This window comes from Rhinolophus hipposideros (assembly GCF_964194185.1).
Source record: "Rhinolophus hipposideros genome assembly, chromosome: 22".
Classification (NCBI taxonomy): domain Eukaryota; kingdom Metazoa; phylum Chordata; class Mammalia; order Chiroptera; family Rhinolophidae; genus Rhinolophus; species Rhinolophus hipposideros.
The window spans coordinates 33,498,231-33,517,518 of NC_138068.1; the positions used below are offsets into that span (position 1 = coordinate 33,498,231).

At 39.9% G+C, this 19,288-nt stretch overlaps 1 protein-coding gene across 1 annotated transcript in view; it reads left to right on the top strand.

Moving 5' to 3' along the window:
- Positions 1–19,288, top strand: part of SPTLC3 (serine palmitoyltransferase long chain base subunit 3) — a 167,221-nt gene that overhangs the window by 115,108 nt on the left and 32,825 nt on the right. Inside the window, exons 8-9 of the mRNA XM_081033704.1 lie at positions 414–633; positions 8,379–8,505. Of these exons, the coding sequence (XP_080889830.1) occupies positions 414–633; positions 8,379–8,505 (347 nt within the window). The remainder of the gene's footprint in view (positions 1–413; positions 634–8,378; positions 8,506–19,288) is intronic.

A 19,288-nucleotide genomic window follows, 5' to 3' on the forward strand; every position in this document is an offset into this window, starting at 1 on the left:
ACAGTGGCAAGCTAATAAAGATAGATCACCATAGAGCAACTTAATTAAAACTAGCAAAATACCTCAAATCCATAATAGTCCATCTAGTTACACTAGTCAACTTTACAAATAAATTGATCAGCAATGCCATGAGCTAATTGTTTACTTGGGAATTAGCTATAACAACGCAAAGTACTTAAAACCACTGAATGTAAATTATTTTTTTCATGTGAAATAGTGCCAGATTAGCCTTATAAGATTGAGAGGATTGCCTCAGCCAAATAAAACATGCCTTAAAAAGAAAGGACTGGCACGTCCCTGTCATCCCAGAATGATGTCAGGAAAAGCTGTCTGAAAAGAATTGAAAGGGAGACTGACACAGAGCTTCCCAGGCGCAGACACACTAGTGATGAGCATTTCTCCTTATGCCTTAGCATGGAAGGTTCCATCGTGCATCTGCCCCAGATCGTGGCTCTAAAGAAGAAATACAAGGCTTACCTCTACATAGATGAAGCTCACAGTATTGGGTCCGTGGGTCCAACAGGCCGGGGTGTAGTGGAATTCTTTGGAATGGACCCTCGAGATGTCGAAGTGTTGATGGGCACATTCACCAAAAGCTTTGGAGCCTCAGGAGGTTACATAGCTGGAAGGAAGGTAAGAGGGGGACTTCCGGTGCCTATTTAAAACCTGACTGCTCTGGGGATGTAGTCTGCAGGGCTTCCCTGGACTCCATGAGAGCTTCAGTTCAGTTCACCACACCTCAACTGATCACTGCAGCCTCAGAACAGTGGGTCCACAGCTAAGTAGAACCCCTAACATTAAGGAGCTCACCCTCGGACAGTGCAGAGGAGCCGATGAAGAGTAATCACAATATATAATAATAAGACGGTAACACTGGCAGTGTACACAGGCAAAGACTTAGTGCAAAGAGAGAGTTGATTAAGTTTGCAGGGCAGTATAGAAGGAGTCTTAGAATGAATGTCCGCCTTGTAGACAAATGATGGGGGGATTACATTTCTGTATCCCAAATCACAGAAACAATAAGGGGATATTACAGAACTATAAGTAATGTGGGTTTTGTAACATGAAAACACAAAGCAGGTAATAGCAACAGTGGGCAAAAATCAGATACGATGGAGGTAGACACTGTGCTACAAGTTGTGGGTTTTAAGAGTTAATTAAAATAGTAGTAGAAAAATCAGAAATGTCCTTTTAAGGGATTTTCTCTGCAAAATGATTCTCTTCCACAATTTTGGATAAGCCATAGGTCAAATCTTATCATCCTCTATTATCTTATCTATATGCCTTAGTAATCATAATTTTATGAGATTAGATTGTTAAGTGAATGTTATCGCTATCATTCTAGTGCCAATATCTGCAAGGGGGTTGCCAATATAAACCAGGAAATGTTGAAAAGAAATTTAGAAGAAGAGGGAAGTAGAAAAAGAAAATGAAATATTGAAACCTGGGTTTAAAGAATACAGGAGACAATTGCCTGCTCCATTATATTACAGATTTATCCAAATCCTGATAGCTATCTCATAGAGACCTACACCTGTCCCTAAGAGACTGTATGACAGTGCTCTTGCCTCTGCCTAGGAGGGCACAGAGGCCCCAAACCAGTGCAGTGCCTGCAGGTGGCATCAACAGCTTACCTAAAATTCCCAATTGCTTACTCATTGTGACCAGCAGGAACAAGAGGTCAGACTCCTGGTAAACCAGTTAGACAAATCAGGAAGTACAGCCCAAAACAGTCTGGTCATTGAAAGCCTGGGATTTAAAACAACAGACTTCATTGTGACCACTTGCCCTGCCATGAGATGCAAAAATGTTTCAAATGTTCAGTGGTCTTTACCCGTCAATAGGCACTACTTTCTTCCCAGCTCAAAGCATTGTTTTTTATCCTGTGGGAATTAGCTGGGTATGCTAAAAACAAAGGTAATGCTCAGGATCCTACAAAATTCAGTTAAGTCTGGTTAAAATTTTTAATGTTCCTTGCCTGTCGAAGCCTTGGGATCAGAGAGTCTCAGATGTAGAAGCTCCCTTCTCCAGGCTACAGTGCTTTGTGTGCTTGTGGTTTTGTGATTACTTTAGCAGCAGTGCTGAGCTACAAAAATTTTAACCAAGCGTAACTCTGTTTCCTGAACCAAAGGCACCTGAATAAACTGAAGCAAGCGGATACTTGAAATATTGTCAAATTTGGTAGATGTCACATTTTTCTCCTTGGAGTTCCTTCATTTGATATTCACTTTAAACAAAAGCTCGTGACTACCCCAAAGTAAGGATCAGTTCACAGTTTTCTCTTATTCTCCATCCTGAAGTCAGTTAGACTATTTTAAGTGTATTCACTCTTGTCTTTGTAAATTCTGTTCATTTGGGGTACATACTGAGCAATTGTGAAAATTATTATTATTTAATTAATTAGGATACGGAAAAACTATGCAGATGCGTTCATTTTCTTAGTCTTTAAAATGCTCATTCTGTGCATATTTGGATCCAGAGGGCTGCATCATTCCTCCACCTCCTGCTCTGCCCACCTCCTCCTTCCCGTTCTCTCTTCTTCTCCCTCATGTTACCCTGCAGTCTCTGAATTTACCACTAGATGGCAGCAAGAATAAGAGAGTGTTTGGCAGAGATCCATTTACCAATACAGAGACCTTCTGCCCTGAAATGGCAAAATGCAAAACCTAGAAAATATAGGGCAGTTTTCAAGACATGGAGGGTGAGTAGATTAGAGGCCACTGAAGAAAATGTCTGTATGTTTCAGTCCCTGATGATTTAAAAATCAGTCAGATACACACCTGTGAAATGGTTTGGGTGAGCCTGTAATAAATCCAGGTACTCTGTGGATTCCTTGCTGCCTAATGAGTAAATGGATCTTTTGTATCTGTTCCTCTGTACTTTTAATGTTAATTCTAAATTATGTGCAATTTCAATTTAAATCACAGTTTTTGTTCTCCCAAACTGAATAATTTGGGGAAGAATTTTCACTTTAAGTTCGTTTTAAACTGATAGAGCATAGGATTGGACAGATGCTAAAGAATTGTGTTTAAAAAAATGCCATTTCATTTATCTATTTAAAAATTTAGAGTACAGTTTTTAGGGTTTTATCATATTTTTTCCTGGATATTTTGCTGTATATATGTCAATTTGGGGGGGGGGGCACTGCAAAATATTCAGGGTTCTAAATCAATGGGTACAAAAGCAACAAAATTAACTATAAAAAATATTAACGTGCACACACTGAGATTTTACGTTTTTCTGAAACTCTAATAATTTCTTTTTTTTTTTTAATTTCATACCATTTTATTAATTGGGGACATTTTATTTTAATGTATCTTGAATTTAATTTCAATTTCACTATGCTCATGGGGTTCATAGTATATCTTAAAATTTTTAAATAATTGGTTGGGTCCAAAAATCTAGAAAAAGATAAAACTGACTGGCTCTTAACTCTCTTTTTAAATGTCAATGTTAGGGTTAGTCATAGAGGGACTATATTTCCAATAACAGTTTCTAGAAGGCTCTAGAAATCTCTCTCAAGTTGGTCAGGGTCAGAAATACATACATTAGCAACCAGATGAATCACGTAAGAAAAAAATATTTGTAAACAATCAAATGGAGAACAAAATTGGTTTGGTGCTAAGATACTCCCCCAGAGAGTAGAGATTTTTGTCTTGATCTCAGTCTTTCTGTCACAAAATGCCCTACAAATTCTTCTCTGCTTATTGGAGTTCACTACCCTGGCTTCCATCTTCTCTCCTCACCTCAGAGAAACAGCTAAAACAGTCTCTCAAGAGTCGATTTTGCTATTTTCTCTCTTTAGTTTGGAGCTGCCACAGATGATCTGTTAACAACCCAACTTGCAACATTCTCTCCTTTTAAGACTTTTGAGGTGAAATGTCAGGTAATTATTTCTCTCCACCTGTCAGAGCTCCATGCCATGAATGGCTTCTTTAAAGAATTCCTGAACTGATGAGGTTATTTTATTTTTTAATTTTTATTGATCCAGTTACTGAGGAGATGGGTCAACAGGTTTTTCTCAAGCATGGATCCTGAATCCTCTTGCATGCCTGCTGCTAACCACTGGCTTTCACAGCCTCCACAGGCTGACCAGAGCCTTGCAAAGGAATGAAGCACAGGTAGCCCTCATGATTGATAGTCTGCAGGGCTGGAATTCTGTATAAGGGAAGTGGGGCAGGGCAGCCAAGTTTGGGGCGAGCATTAGCTCCAGAAGTTTGTGTGTCAGACAAAGGCAGGCCCCTCACAGAAGCCAGCTCTGCCCTGTGTGCTCAGTCCTGGCTATATTTAACAGCCCTTTGAAGTAAATGGGGGTCATGGAATGAATGCCAAGATGTTTATTCTAAGTGTCTCCTGTCTGATTTTCTCAGAAAAGCCACCCTTGTCCTTGAACTCCAGGCCTATGGGTAGAGAAAATAATCAGGATTTTGAACTTACAAATGGACTTGGAAACCTCGGTCTGAGGAGACCTCTAACCCATCCTGAAGGAAGACACAACCCAGACTCCCCTTGCAAAAGACCAAAGCCAACTCTTAATTCATGGCTCATGGTGCCCAATGGGGGAATGCTAGGAGGGAATAAAAAACCAGGAAATAAGGCTTTCCTTGATGCTCTGCAGAAGTTACTCAAAGAACCCCATTTTCTGAACCACACAAGCAAATTAGCCCTTGTCCATACATTCAGACTCTGATAGAAAGCGGACTTGGTCTAAAAGAAATAAAATTATGGGCAAGATATGCTTAATGTTAAACAAAAATGATATTGCACTGATGAGGCATTTATTCAAACTAAGAATGCACATGATCTTGGCTTTATGAAATTTCTCAATTTGGGAAACAAAACTGGGAGTAGAGTCATTGAGAAAAGCCCTTTAGGGATCAAAGCCAGCTTTGTTTTGTTTCTTTGTCTGACCTTTGTCAGGAATGCCCCAAGACTAAGACAATATTGTTACATTTGTTTCTAAGAATACAGTTTAATATTCCCCTAACACACCTGAGGGACCCTCACCATCCTTCTCCAATCCCTAAAATACCCCTGTTCTCCATTAGGCCATCAGCATTTACCAGACCCCTGCTAAGTACCCACCACTATGGATTTTCAGAGAAGTATATAACTCTGTTTCCGGTTTTCAAGGAGGTTGCAGTTTCTTTGGAGAATAAGGTTAATAGACATAAAACATGTGAGACAGATGAGATTCAATCTGTGGTTTAGTACTATAAACACTTGAGTGTATAAGGAATTCTCCCCTCTTCCCCGCAAACAAAGGAGCAATCTCTTTGGATTAGGAAAAGTACCACAGAGTTAAGTAGACGTGAAGGTGGTCTGTATCCTCCCGATCCGCCACTTCTGGTCTGAAGACGTAAGATGGTGCGGTGCTAAGGGTGGGGACCCTAGAGCCAGACTCTTTGCTTCCAAATCCTTGTTATTCAACCACTTTTGTTATTCAACCACTTTTGGATATTTTTGTGATCCTTTCTGTGATTCAGTAATCCCATCTTTAAAATGGAGATAAAAATAGTACCTACCTCATAGGGTTATTGTGAAGCTAAAATGAGTTAACATATGTAAAGTTTTTTAAATGGAGCCTCAAGGAGCCAATGAATTTCAACTATAGATGTATCAATGACTATATCAGCTATGTTATCTCTTCAGATACCATGTCATCAAGTCTGGGTACTCCCTTTTATTAAATGCCTCTCTTTTCTTTTCACTCCTAACACTAGCACTCCAATAAAGATGGAGGAAGTGCTGAGCTGAAAATTTTTGGCTTAATGTCTGGGTCTACCAATGTGTTGTTACGTAACCTTAGAACATTACCCTCTACAAAATGAGAGAGTTGGAATAAAGACACTCCATGGAGTTTTTCTATTTTGAGTCCCTTGTCCCACTGCATGCTCCCAATTCTAAGAATCTCTGATTTGGCAATTCATTAATAATAATTGCCAACAGTATCATGTATTCACTATGTACCAGACATTCTTCTAAGCACCTTATATGTATTAACTCATTTAATCCTCATAACGACTCTGAGGTAAGTGCTGGTATTATCTCATTTTTCAAAGAAGAAAAGTAGGGAACTGAGAGGTTTAGTAACTTGTCCATGGTCATATATAAGTAAATGGCAGAGCCAGGGTTTAAACCCAAGCAATCAGGTTCCAGAGCTTGTCCCATAACTCTCATCACCTTTCTTGAAAACACCTTCATTCTTCGCTGATTAAGACGCCATCTTCATTCCTAATTTTGGCACATGTCCATGCCTCTCCCCTGCTCTGCATTTAAACAAATCTACCCATCCTTCAAGCCCAGGTTACCTCCCTGAAACAGCCCTTTCCTGACTCAGGTCTACATGAGACACCATCATCCCACCTCCTGCACCCCTCCTACTATCTCCAAGTTGGCTTTCTTAGCATCCTCTTGGGAGGCACTAGCTCTCAACAAAGAAAACCTCTGCCGCTGCTCAAAGAGGAATGCTGAACATAAAGCTGTAAAGGAGAGCCCAGCTTCAATTACTCCGGAAAAGCCTGCCTCTGTCTCTTTGACCCCCTCCCCGCCATCCTCTAAAGTGCCCTTCCCTCATACCGTGTGGCCAGTGCCTTCAGTGTGGCATCATCGTGCACATACTCTTCAACTATGCCAAAAACCCATCCTTCTCCTTTTCTTGGACTACCATATCCAGAACATAGCCTGGAACAAGTCTTTGTACAGACTTGGTAGAAGGAAAGATGGGCGCAAGGATAAAGGTGGTGGTAGTGGAGGGTGGCATAGGGAGAAAAAAGAGAAAGGAAAAAAAGGAAGGAGGGAGGAAGGAAAGAAAGAAAGAAATAGAAATGTAGAGAAAAAAATTTAAGTGGGGATTTTGAAATTAAAAGGAGGGAGGGAATCAATAGAAAGAATGGGAAAGGAAAGGAAGAAACAAACAAACAGACAAGGAATGAAGAGCATGAAATGGAGAAGAGGGAGAAAGGAATTCAGGGAAGAAGGATGCATGAGAGAGGGGATTTCACAGGAAGGACATTCTGAAGGAGGCAGGAAAGACAGAATGGAGCTACTGGTTCCACACACGGGCCAGGTGGAGGCATCATGTCACCAACAGAGTTGTGAGGCAGGCCACTCACTTTACTGAGGAAGATGAGCTATGAATGTTTAAAATGCTAGTGAACAACCATGCCACCTATACCCCAAGAGAGATAGAAAAGTGAAGGGCAGGGCACAATCCCAGACTCAGACGTAGAAATGGATGTAACCAATGAAGAGGGGTTAGGAGGAGATGGCCCTGCTCAAAGCAAAGCTCCTCTCGGTTCACCTATGAGAGGAAATAATCGGAGAAGATGCCTAAGTGGAATTCTAAGCTGTCTTATTATCCTAGAAGAAAAGGTGGATGATTTTTGACAGACCCCACTGGTAGTACAAATAGCCATCATCAGTTCATTAGCTTTTCTGCAGAACACCCTGAAGGTCCCAGGCAATGAGCCAGTACAGGTCGGCAGATAGATGATCTTCCTAGCTGGGGCTGAATGCCTCCAGAAAACAGCTCTGAGGCCCTCCTGACTGTGGTATTAGGTTACTGAAGCATCTTTGGGCTCTCAGCAGGCTTACCTGGGACCTTACATTTGGCCTCAGGAGTCAGGGATGCAGGTGGAGAGTAATTCCTATCACTAAAGACAAACGTTCTGTAGTGGGTCAGCCCTCCAAATAGTGCAGCACAAAAACTCCAGTAGTTCCCAATTGCCCAAGGCATAACCAGAATTTATCGGTCTACACTCTGGTTTACTTTCCTACCTCTCCCTCTAACACTCCATACCCCCCTCCCAAGTTTTCTTTTGCTCTATATTTGTCTTCATTTTTAAAGACTTAATCAATGTCACTTCCTCACTGGAACCTTCCCTATCAACTCTGGCTAACAATACCTTCTCTGCAGTCTTGTAGCCCTGTTGCATATACTAGTTTGTATGTCTTATTACTTTTTCTGCCATTACTTTTCCATGGACACAATTTAATGTAATATGCTCCAAGGCAAGAACCACATCCTGTATTCTTTGGACAATCCTAAGTCCAAATACTCCTAATACTAAGCCAGTACTCATACTAAGTACTAATCAAATGTTTGGGAAATCCTTTTTCCTTTATACATCTGGTTTGGCCTAACAGAACTCAACTCCAAACTTGCAGCCTTTACTGTATAGCTTCTAAGTTTTTGAGGGGAAAACTATGAAGAGGGTTAGAAAAAAAATAGTTTGGTGATGCCCACTGAAAACTGGATTACATTCAAGAATCAAATGTCCTGGGCCATGATGGATGGGATTGGGATAAAATGTGATTCTCACCACCAACACTGAGATTCATTTTCCTTCTTTTTGTATTTCCCTCCTTTGTTAAAGGACCTTGTGGATTATTTGCGGGTTCACTCACATAGTGCTGCTTATGCTACATCCATGAGCCCCCCAATAGCAGAGCAAATCATCAGATCAATGAAATTCATCATGGGACTGGATGGGACCATGCAAGGTAAGAGTGTCTGCAGTGAGCACAGCTCCATGAACTTTTTTCCCAGATCTCGCTTGGTCTCCTTCTAACCCATCAATTTCCCCCTTCTCAAATGCACCTTTGACTCAACTCAATTTGTAAACCAAATCATGTGTACATAAATAGTACCTAATACACAACCATATATAGTACCTAAATGTGGTATAACTGCTGTCCGTATACAAAAAAAGGAATGTTTTTTGAAAGTAAAGGAAACTTTCCAATTCACTTCTTAAGGTGATCAGCAAATTTGGATAATTTTGTGTAATTAGTTGTGTTAAAATGAAGTAAACAGTGGTGTGTGTTTGCCTGTGCTTGCTTGGGGCTGTCACTTGTGTCTCCCTGAGAACAAACTAGTCAATTTAATATTCATTTTTCATCTATCCACCCACTACTTTGTTTGTTTACTTACTTACTTACTTACTTACTTACTTACTTACTTACTTACTTACTTACTTACTTACTTACTTAATGGGAGAAGAAATCTACCACTGACCTTACCATTTGGGGATATATGGACAAAACGCACACAATGGTAACTTTCCAGCCATTTCTTTGACCTTGTGTCAGCACAGCCATGGTATGCTACTTTGCTCAATCCAAATCAGCTTAATCTTCTTTTTGAAAAATTGCTTTATCAAGGAGTCTTGGAACTCCCCTAACTTTCAGATATTGCTTATAGAGCTTCTACTACATATCTCAGTGCACATCCAGTGATGAATAAGGCAGTTCTTGCTGCCAAACAGTCTAGTGAGTACAAATTATCCTAGCCCCTGAGCTAAATAATCCATGTGCCCCACCTCTCCTCCCAGCTGATGTGAAGCCCTGCAGTGTTTAGTGCAAACTTACAAGCCTAAAACATCAATAGAAGCCTGAAGAGTCCATCATTTTTCAGTTTTATTGAAGCAGCAGAATATTCACATACAAATTTTACCAAGAATCCTACTATATAAACCAAATTAGAACAGAGTTGAGGTTGAAGTAGTGTCTCCATCTACCTCCAAACTGGTAGCCCCGGAAACCCTTGTACTGAGCTCTAGTGCTCCCCAAGTCACTGCTTTGAAAACCCCCAAGACAGACCTTTTTCATATAGCAGGAAAATGGCTTACAGGGTGATTTTGTTCCTCTGTGTAAAAAGCAACGATTGATCTCTAAGGTCCCTTCCAGCCTTGTCTTTTGGGTTTTATGATTCTATGTCCTATTGAACGGTCTGCATGAAAATGAAATGAAAATCAAATCTAGTGAAGCTGCATGGTGCAGTGGTTTAAGGGCATAGACTAAAAGCAACTGCTTGGATTTGACTCCTGGGATACTACTTACTTGCTGTGTGGCCTTAGGTAAGTGACTTAACTTGTCTGTTTAACCCGGAGCAAGTTACTTCTGTGTGCTTCAGTTGCTCTGGCTATAAAATGAAGAAAATAATATTGGTGAGTTAAAGTTTTTATAAGAATTAGACAAATTAAAACATATAAAATACTTACTTTGTCTGAAAACAAGTACATAGTAAGCATTATATAATTGCTTGCTATGCTATTTGCTGTGATTTCTGAGGTGTTCAAGTATTTGGACCATGTCTCAGGGCTGCTGTAGGAATGATTCTTATGATGGAATTGAGGTAAGACTAAATATCTTCCATGGTCCTGGATTAGTCAGGATAAGTCAAGTTATGCCACCATTACAAATAAACCTTGAAAATCTCAGTGGTTTAACAGAACTAAGGTTTATTTCTTGCTCGTACCATGTCTAATACAAATTAGACAACACTCTGCACACTTTCCCTCCATGGGTACAGTGACTTAAGCTGCTGCTAACTTGAGTCTTGCCCATCTCAGAATATGGCTTCCATAGTCACCATGATAAAGAGAAAAAGAGCATCTGCCTAGAAGTGACACATATCACATTGCTTACGGTCCTTTGACCAAAACTAGTCGCATGGCTGCACTCCAATTTAGGGGTGTAGTAAATTAAGGGATATGAATATGATGTGGATAAGCAGATGTCTTTCAATTTTTTAAAACTAAAACTAGTCATAGAGCTGTATTCACACGTGAGCTGTCAGTTTGTGTGGGGGAAAAAACTGGTCTAGAACAACTGGTTTCTCATGAAACCATGAAAATGTTCTTCCTGAACTTCGTGAATTTGAACTTCGTGAATTTCTATGAATTTCTTCATGGAAAACAAAAATTTAAGATTTAAGCTAAAATATAGCTAGATAAATTTACCCTAAATGAATTGTCTTACAATGACCAGATTATCATTTTGTCTTACTTTAGAGAAGAATAACTAGGAAAAAGTTGTTCTGAAAATTAGCCAGTATCTAAATAAGGATTACTAATTTCTTAAACCCTGCAGTAGATATGTTGTCTGAATCAGATGATTTACAGGTACCCACCTTGACAATCATTTCCTTCTTTCCTTCTTCTGGATTGCTTTACCATTTCATCCCAGACAGAACTCAGTCTGTGTATCTGATCACAGTAAAGATCTGCAGAAAAGTTATATTAAAAATGTGATCATTTCTCCTTTGATAGTCACCTATCATCAATTTTTCTTCCAATGGGGTGGGAGATATTTCCCTTGGTTCTTTCTCTGAGCCTTACAATTAAGAATTATTTGGTTTTATTTGTAACCTCTCATTTACAGTTTCTCACTTTACTCCTCGTGCTATCTTAAGAGAGGAAGTAAACAAATAAATACATAACAGAGAAGGCTATGTGGGCAGCCTGGTTTCTTAGAGTCAGTATAGGAGAATCAGGGAGAAAGAGAAGATGGTTTCTTTTCAAAGCAATGAACAAAGGAAAGTAGTAGAGAAGAAAATTGACAGAATCATCAGCCAAGTTTCAGATGGTTCTGCCTGACACATCTCTTGAAGAATTCAAAGGCACACACAGAGTGATCATGCTGGCCTCATTTGCTACAATACCTGCTTTAAATAAAATGAACAGGACAGCTTGGGAATATTGTGTTAACTCACCCTGCTCTGCTGATATAGACCGACTCTCAGGGTAAAGTTGCCCAAAGCTCAAAGGGATACACTATGTCATGCTGGAGCTGCCTTACAGGCTCTGAGAATGAGCGCCCAGTTCTGAGCCTTTGTCCTCAGCCCACCCAACTGCTACTGTGATTGGAGCATTTCAAGGCTTTGTTTTGGGTTGAGTTAGGGGAGCAGTTGGCCAGATCTCTTCCTTGATGAATGTCTTCACTTTAATCTGCAATGCAAAGCCACACGCTTCAAAGAAAGGCAAGTACAGGAATATGGTCAGTGTTCTTTGAAGCCAAGGTTCAAAGATGAAATAGCAGTCCCAGTGAAATGACAGTGTTTATGCACAAACAGCCACCTTCACTCTGCAGCCAGGCTGCTCATGGGGTTAATGCTCGCAGGCTGAGGGGCTGCAGGCCTGCCACGCATGCATTTCACATGCACCAAGGCCCTTTTCATCTCCAGGCCTGTCACTCCGTGCAACACAATGAACCCAAAGTGGAGATTTGGTTTCTCCATCCTAATGGATGTTGGGTGGTCCATCAGCCAAACCAATGCTGTAAGCCCCTTAAGGGCTAGAAATGTGTCTTGAATTAATTTGGTGTTCCTCTGAGTGTCAAAGCCAGTGCTCAGCTTAATAAATATACCATGACTCAACTTCCATCTCACCAGCCTATTCGATTTCAGTGTCAGTGTTTATGCTAAACAAGATCGAGGGGATGTTTATCTCATAGGACTGGGAACTGGGAATCAGCTCCACACCAGTTGTGGCGGCTGAGAGGATCCCTCAGTGATTGGGATCCCTCAGTGATTCACATTACTTTTAAGGACGTCCAGAAAAATTACAGCTCAGTCATTTTCTTCATCTAGATAGACATGGCACAAGCAGCCACAGGAGGGTGAGCCCCAAACCACACCAACAACTGCCCTAAAGAAAACATTTTCAACAGTTGTCTTATTATTCATTTAAATGTTTGACGCATATTTTTTGAGTAATTGGTCAACATTCTTTTTGAACTCCCAATCTTGGCCCTGCCTCCCTACCCTCCTTTTCCCCAACTCTGGGTCACCTTTCACTTCTCAAAGACAATAGAGATTGTATCGTGTGGGGGATTAAGGGTATGTGGTCTGTAGCCAGACTGCACAGGTCCCCGTCCCTGGCCCACCATTTGCTCCATGGCTGGTAAGGTGCTTTAGTAGTCAGTTCATCATTGTAAATTGAGAGTATAGGGAGGATTCAGTGATGTAATATAGATAATGAACTTGGCATAGCCTGATGCTTGATGCGTAGTATTAATAAATAATAAAAGTTGCTACTATTATTTTTAACTCATCTACTTTCTTTCCTTCCTTCTCCAAATTTTCCAATAGTTCTGACCCATCCTGGAATTCTCCTCTCTCTCAGATCTTAGAATTATTCCATCAGCATGTCCTGCAGCAGTTCCTTTGACATATATCCAGAATCTGGTCACTTCTCACCATCTCCACCCCTACCTCTATCAGGTCTCACCTGGATTATTGGGATAGTCTCCTGAATAACCTCCCCATTTCTGCTCTTGCTTTTTTATGACTCATTCACCATACATAAGCCAAAATTACTTTTTTAATGTAACTTAGACCATATCACTCCATACTCAGGACTTTTCATTGCCTCCCATATTACTCAGTGTAAAGTCCACACTGCAGCCTTCAAGGCTTCTTATGATAGGATTTTCCATTTCTCCAGCACTCTTTCTCTTCTTGGTCCACTCCTAGCAGATGGCATCCTCGCTTTCCCTAGAATGCAGGGAACAGATCCTGTAGAAGGGCCTGCATACTTGCTAGCCTCTACAGAATAGCATTTCTGACAAATATCCGCATGATCCACTCCCTCACTTCCCTAGCTTCTTTGCTCAGAATCAGCCTCATTAGGGAAGCTGCTCTATCCTAAATTGTACACTCCCCTTGTCCCTCTAATTCTCCTCACCTTGCTTTAGTCTTCATAGCATCTACAAGTGCCTGACAAATTATATATACATAATTTGTCATAATTTAAAGAGAAAATAATTATATATAATTATAATTATGTGTAATTATAATTATATATAATTATTTTCTCTTTTCCCTCACTAGGATGTAAACTCTAGGAAAACAAGCATTTTGTCTATTTTATTCATTATGCTGAGAACAGTGCCTGGCAATTATAGGTGCTGAACAAATATTTGTTGAAAGCTGCAATCCTTCTCTGTTTCACTCTTAACTCAGCCAATAAACGACTTATCTCCTTCACATCTCTGTGCTTGATTCTCTCCCTTTCCATCTAAAGGCACTGGCCCCTTTTCTCAGCCATGAACTTATTCATTTCATTTAACATAAAAAGCCTTCCTTACCCCTTGTTCCTCTTCAAATAGCCATCAAGCCTCATTTTTTCCATTGCTGCAAATCCTCTTGAAAGAATGGGCTATTCCTCCCTCTTTTCCCTCTTCCTTCCCACTCAGTGTTTAGCACCTTCGGCCTGTCATCTGCCCATTTCCATGGACTCTGCTCCCTCAAAGGTCACCCTTGCCCATCCACCCTACTGGCACTTCTCCAGCTGGATTTGACTGACCCCTCAAACTCGTTCTCTCTCTTTGAAAACTAAGTCTTCCCTTAGTTGTAGAGATACTCTTCTGTTTTGGGGCTTTTTTTTGTCTGGTCTCTTCCTCTTTTTTCCTCTCTTCCCTATCTGCATTTACCAGAATTTCCTCCTCTGTTCTCTTTTTATTTCCCTCTGCACAATATGCCCCCATTTCCTGTCCTTCATATAGAAACATGTTTCTCAAGAGAGTATACATCAGAGTCACCTGGAGGGATGGTGAAAACAGATTTCTGACCCTATCCCAGAGCCTCTGATTCAGAAATGCTTGTTGCAGTTCTTATAAGCTCCCAAATGATGCTGATGCTGCTCATCCAGGAACCACACTTGGAGAACCACTGCTGTAGAAGGATCTCATAATCATCCTCTCCCTCCCATCAGCACCAAAGGATTATGGATTTTTTTGAGGATAGAAAACATCATTATATCACCAGCAATCAGCTTAGTGCCTGCAACATAGGCCTCCAATACATATTTTCAAGTCGAATTAAAAATATTCTAAGCTCCAATTGTGCATTTGCCATGATTCAGATGCTGATAATATATCTGTTCAGGGCCATCTTTCCATCAGAAGCCTCCAGCAGAATCTGTGAAATCTTAATATCAGCTACCTTAGCGACTGAACTTGTTCACTGAGATCGCCTCTTCCTTGGAATTCTTGCCTATGTCCATATCTAGGTTTGTTCATTACATTTATATGCTAATTATAATGCCATTGATGTCTAGAAAAGTTGCCCACCTGTCCCCAGTCATCACTTTGGGAAGAAAATGAACACAAATCATCGTGCTGCAGTGGTTCTCAAAGTGTGGTCCCTAGACCAGCAGCAGCAGCCTTACCTGGGAGCTAATGAGAACTGCAACAAACATTCCTGAATCAGAAGCTCCGAGGGTTCTGTCTAGCAGAAAAGCAGGAGGAAGAACAGACAAACAGTTTTTTAAAAAACCCAGAAAAGAAAAGCATGAGACACATTTTGATCTACTTTAAACGCCTCTGATTCCTCAGCCCTGTTCACTCAGTTACTGCAAGCACCTCGCCTGTTCCTCCCCAGTGCCTGTGACCACTTTGATATCAGGAATAACAAAGAGATTTATGCCCTCATGAAGTACTGTGCTTCACGACAGACTCCCCCTTAAACCTGTGGTGTCATATAACCTTTTGAAGTACGCACAGTCATTAAGAATTCATGGTCACAATGTTGATTATATTATTTGATGTGATAAGAGGCATCTGGCAGAAATACTGCCATTTCTCTAATGACTCATGTCTCAGGATGGACAGGGTACTATCCATAATAATTAAATTCTTTATCTCTTCAGTGTACCTTCAATAGGTGGAATCCATTTTGGGAGAAAAGAGTTCCCCAAAGGACCACACTAAGTTTAAATTATGACAAATCAAGTTTCAGTTAAAACAAATTATGAGAAAGTATTTCATATTCATACCTTGGAAAGAACGGCTTTTCCTATAAGCACGTGGGATCTGAATGACTTCACACTGTAATTATCACCCTCCTGTTGGCTACTCATTTTCCTGCTGTCATGGTTACAATTATATAACATGGTGTTGAAATGCTATTGGGACTTTTCTCAGAAAACATGGTCTGCTCAACTCAATGCTGCTATTGAATATCAGCTACGAAGACGCTTGTTATACTTTCAATTTCATATTCCTCAATCATCTTAGATATTATCAATCAAACTTAGATATTATCCAGATAATTACCTCAATTCTCAACTTTCAATCTGAAGAAAAAGCTTAATAAGCCTTTCAGAGTACGGAAATCCAGGTTTTGGTGAACATTAGAAAGAAGGCCAATAAAAGAAGGACGAGAAAACTGAGTCTGAAAATCAGAACTAAGTACCCCCAGCCATTGTACCAATACAAAGAATTCTTCCTCAAGCCAAGTTTCCTTTGTCCGTTAGAAAATTAAAAATGTGATTGGCCCAAGATCTGAGGAGGAAATATTAAATAGACACACTTCCCAACAGAGGCCCTCCTCACACTAAATCTTTCTGAGCTTTTATTTCTTGCAGACTTGAGAAGTATTCAAAACATTCCATCTGTGAAGTTGTTGTTACCTCAGCCTTAAAACTCTGTTTGCAAATCCCATGCTGCCTTTGGCAGGTTTTGGTAATGAAGGCTCTCAGCTAATGGAATTGTTTTGTTCTTTTTGTCTCTGAGTATCGGCTTCTGGGAGGAAGATTCTCCATTTCTGAACTGGGGAGGGGTTGTCTTTTAAATACACATTTGGTTATATTATGATGTTATTATTTGATGGTATCATTGCTTATTCTGAAAGTAAAACTGAATATTCTGTCCCTTACTGCAAAACCCCTGGTTCTATTCACTGAGAACATCCGAGGGGCTAAAGATGACTGTGCTTTCCATACAAACAGGAACAAGCAATGGAAAAGTGGGCATGTATTCTGTTAGTTGAAGAAGTTCAGATTATGTTCAAAAACACAGATAAGTCAAAAACTTTCATTGACAAAATTTTTCTTAATCCCACAGAGGAGAGAATGTCTCTACAATATCAAAGAGTTGGGGCCTTCTCTGATTTTCCAGCGGCTTACTGCCTTCCCTCATTTTTGACCCATTGACCACCACACAGACCTTCCTTGCTCCTGACCCAAGACACAAATGCCCTTGTGCTTTCTATCACTCAAGTTCATCCCTCAGAACAGGCCCAAACTTGGACCTCAAGTCCAAGTTTAGATATCAAACTTGGGGCTCAGATGATATCTAAACATGGATAGATATCATTGAACAGCATGGAATTGAACAGCATGGAATGGGGGTTCATGCTGTAGTGACCCTCTTAGCTTTTGTCACCCCCTCCCTTGTGGCTTACTTTATCTACTCCCTTCTTCTGCATTATTTTTCTTCATAGTACTTATGACTACCTAAAATTATGTGCTTGTCTCCTTCGTTATTGTCTGTCTCTCCCAAAAGAATACAAGTGCCATGAGGGCAGAGACACTGTCCTCAACCTCAAGCAGTATATGTTGACTGAATGAATGACTTCATTCAATGTAAGCTCTGGCCATCTCCCATTAAGTACTCACAAGGCATTATTGGTACTTGGTATTTGCATGCTCTTGGTATTTCCTCTATCTGGAAGGCCTTTATCTCTTCCCACTCCCCACTAAACCTCTTCTTTCTCTTCTGAGCCCCTGTTCAGCCTTCTAAGCCCTGTTTCAATGGCTGCAGTAAGAAAATAATTCTTTCCTTCTCAGTCCCATGCAACTTTTGCTCCTATTATGTTAGTTACACACCCTTAACTCTAGCCCTCCAAATAGGTACTGATTAATTGTGCCGGGAGAATCAATTATGTGAATGAATGAATACTGAATGTCCCGATTTCCTGGACAAAGCTTCAAATTTAATCATCAACTATAAATAATTACAATATCATTTCTTTAAAGGTTACGTATAGAATTATTTTGGTTCAAATACTGGAGTTATATGATCACTTCCTTGGTGGATATATACATAGGCCAAAATTTAGAGTTATTTTTCTATTCTTTTGATAAATGAATGGTTTTACACCATTACATATACTAAAGCTTGGTCTAGACACCATCTAATATAGAAGTGAGTAAGCTGGATAATTCAAGCCAATGATGCTCAAATAGCAGAAGTAAAAATGGAGTTTTTCCTTTAATTATCCAAGCAGTTAACTGAATCCCCCACTTAAGGTTTCCTATGAAGAAACCATCCAAAGCTCAAAAGTACATTTGACTTTTTTATACACAGTAATCAGCAAAGACTGGGCACCAGCTATTCCCCTCTGTCCAAGTTGAAGTATTTTTCTAAAATAGAGGAGAGTACATTGATACTTAAGTACGCAAAATGGCATTTCCACTGAGTATGCTGGAGGAGCTTCCTTCCCTCCTCTTCCCCACCTTATGATGATTTGCACATAGGCTCTTTTTCAATCAAGAAACTTCATGTTTTCATGACATTACTTGGCAACAAGTAATGAGAGGTTGACAAACTCAAATTCCCACAGAAAAAGTTGAGTTTTCCTTTATATCATACAACCAATAAAAATTAGAAGGGCATTAGGATTTTGAATACTTAAAAGATTTTCATGGTATCTTTTTTTTTTTAATTTAAGTTTATTGCTGTGTCAATTATTCGTAAAGTTACGTAGATTTCAGGTGTACAATTCTGTAATACATCATCTATACATCGCATTGTGTGTTCATCATCCAGAGTCAGTTCTCTTTCCATCACCATGTATTTGATCCCATTACCCTCATCTACAACTTCCTCTCCCCTTACCCTCTGGTAACTAAACTATCGCCTGTGTCTGTGAGTTTTTGTTTTTCATTTGTTTGTCTTGTTCTTTTGTTGTTTTCAGTTTTATAGACCACATATCAGTGAAATCACATGGTTCTCTATTTTATCTGACTGACTTATTTTGCTTAGCATTATAATCTCAAGATCCACCCTGTGGTTGCAAATGGTATTATTTCACCTTTTTGTATGGCAGAATAGTATTCCATGTGTATACATACCACAACTTCTTTATCCATTCATCTATGAAAGGGCACTTTGTTTCCATGTCTTGGCCACCGTAAACAAAGCTGCAATGAACATTGGAGCACATATGTCTTTATGGATAAATGTTTTCAGATTTTCTGGGTAGATACCCAGGAGAGGGATTGCTGGGTCATATGGTAATTCTATTCGTAATTTTTTGAGGAACCTCCACACTGCCTTCCATAGCGGCTGCACCAGTCTGCATTCCCACCAATAGTGTATGAGGGTTCCCTTTTCTCCACAGCCTCTCCAACACTTGTTACTATTTGTCTTGTTGATGATAGCCATGCTAACTGGTGTGAGGTGATATCTCATTCTGGTTTTTATTTTCATTTCCTGATGATTAGTGATGTTGAGCATTTTTTCATATGTCTATTCGCCATTTGTATGTCCTCTTTGAGAAATGTCACTTCAGGTCCTCTGCTCATTTTTTAATTGGATTGTTTGTTTTGTTGTTCTTGAGTTGTATGACTTCCTTATATATTTTGGATATTAGCTCCTTATTGGAGGGGTTGTTTGCAAAAATCTTCTCCCATTTGGTTGGTTGCCTCTTTATTTTGTCGATGGTTTTGTTATGCAGAAGCTTTTTAGTTTGGTATAGTCCCATTCATTTATTTTAGCT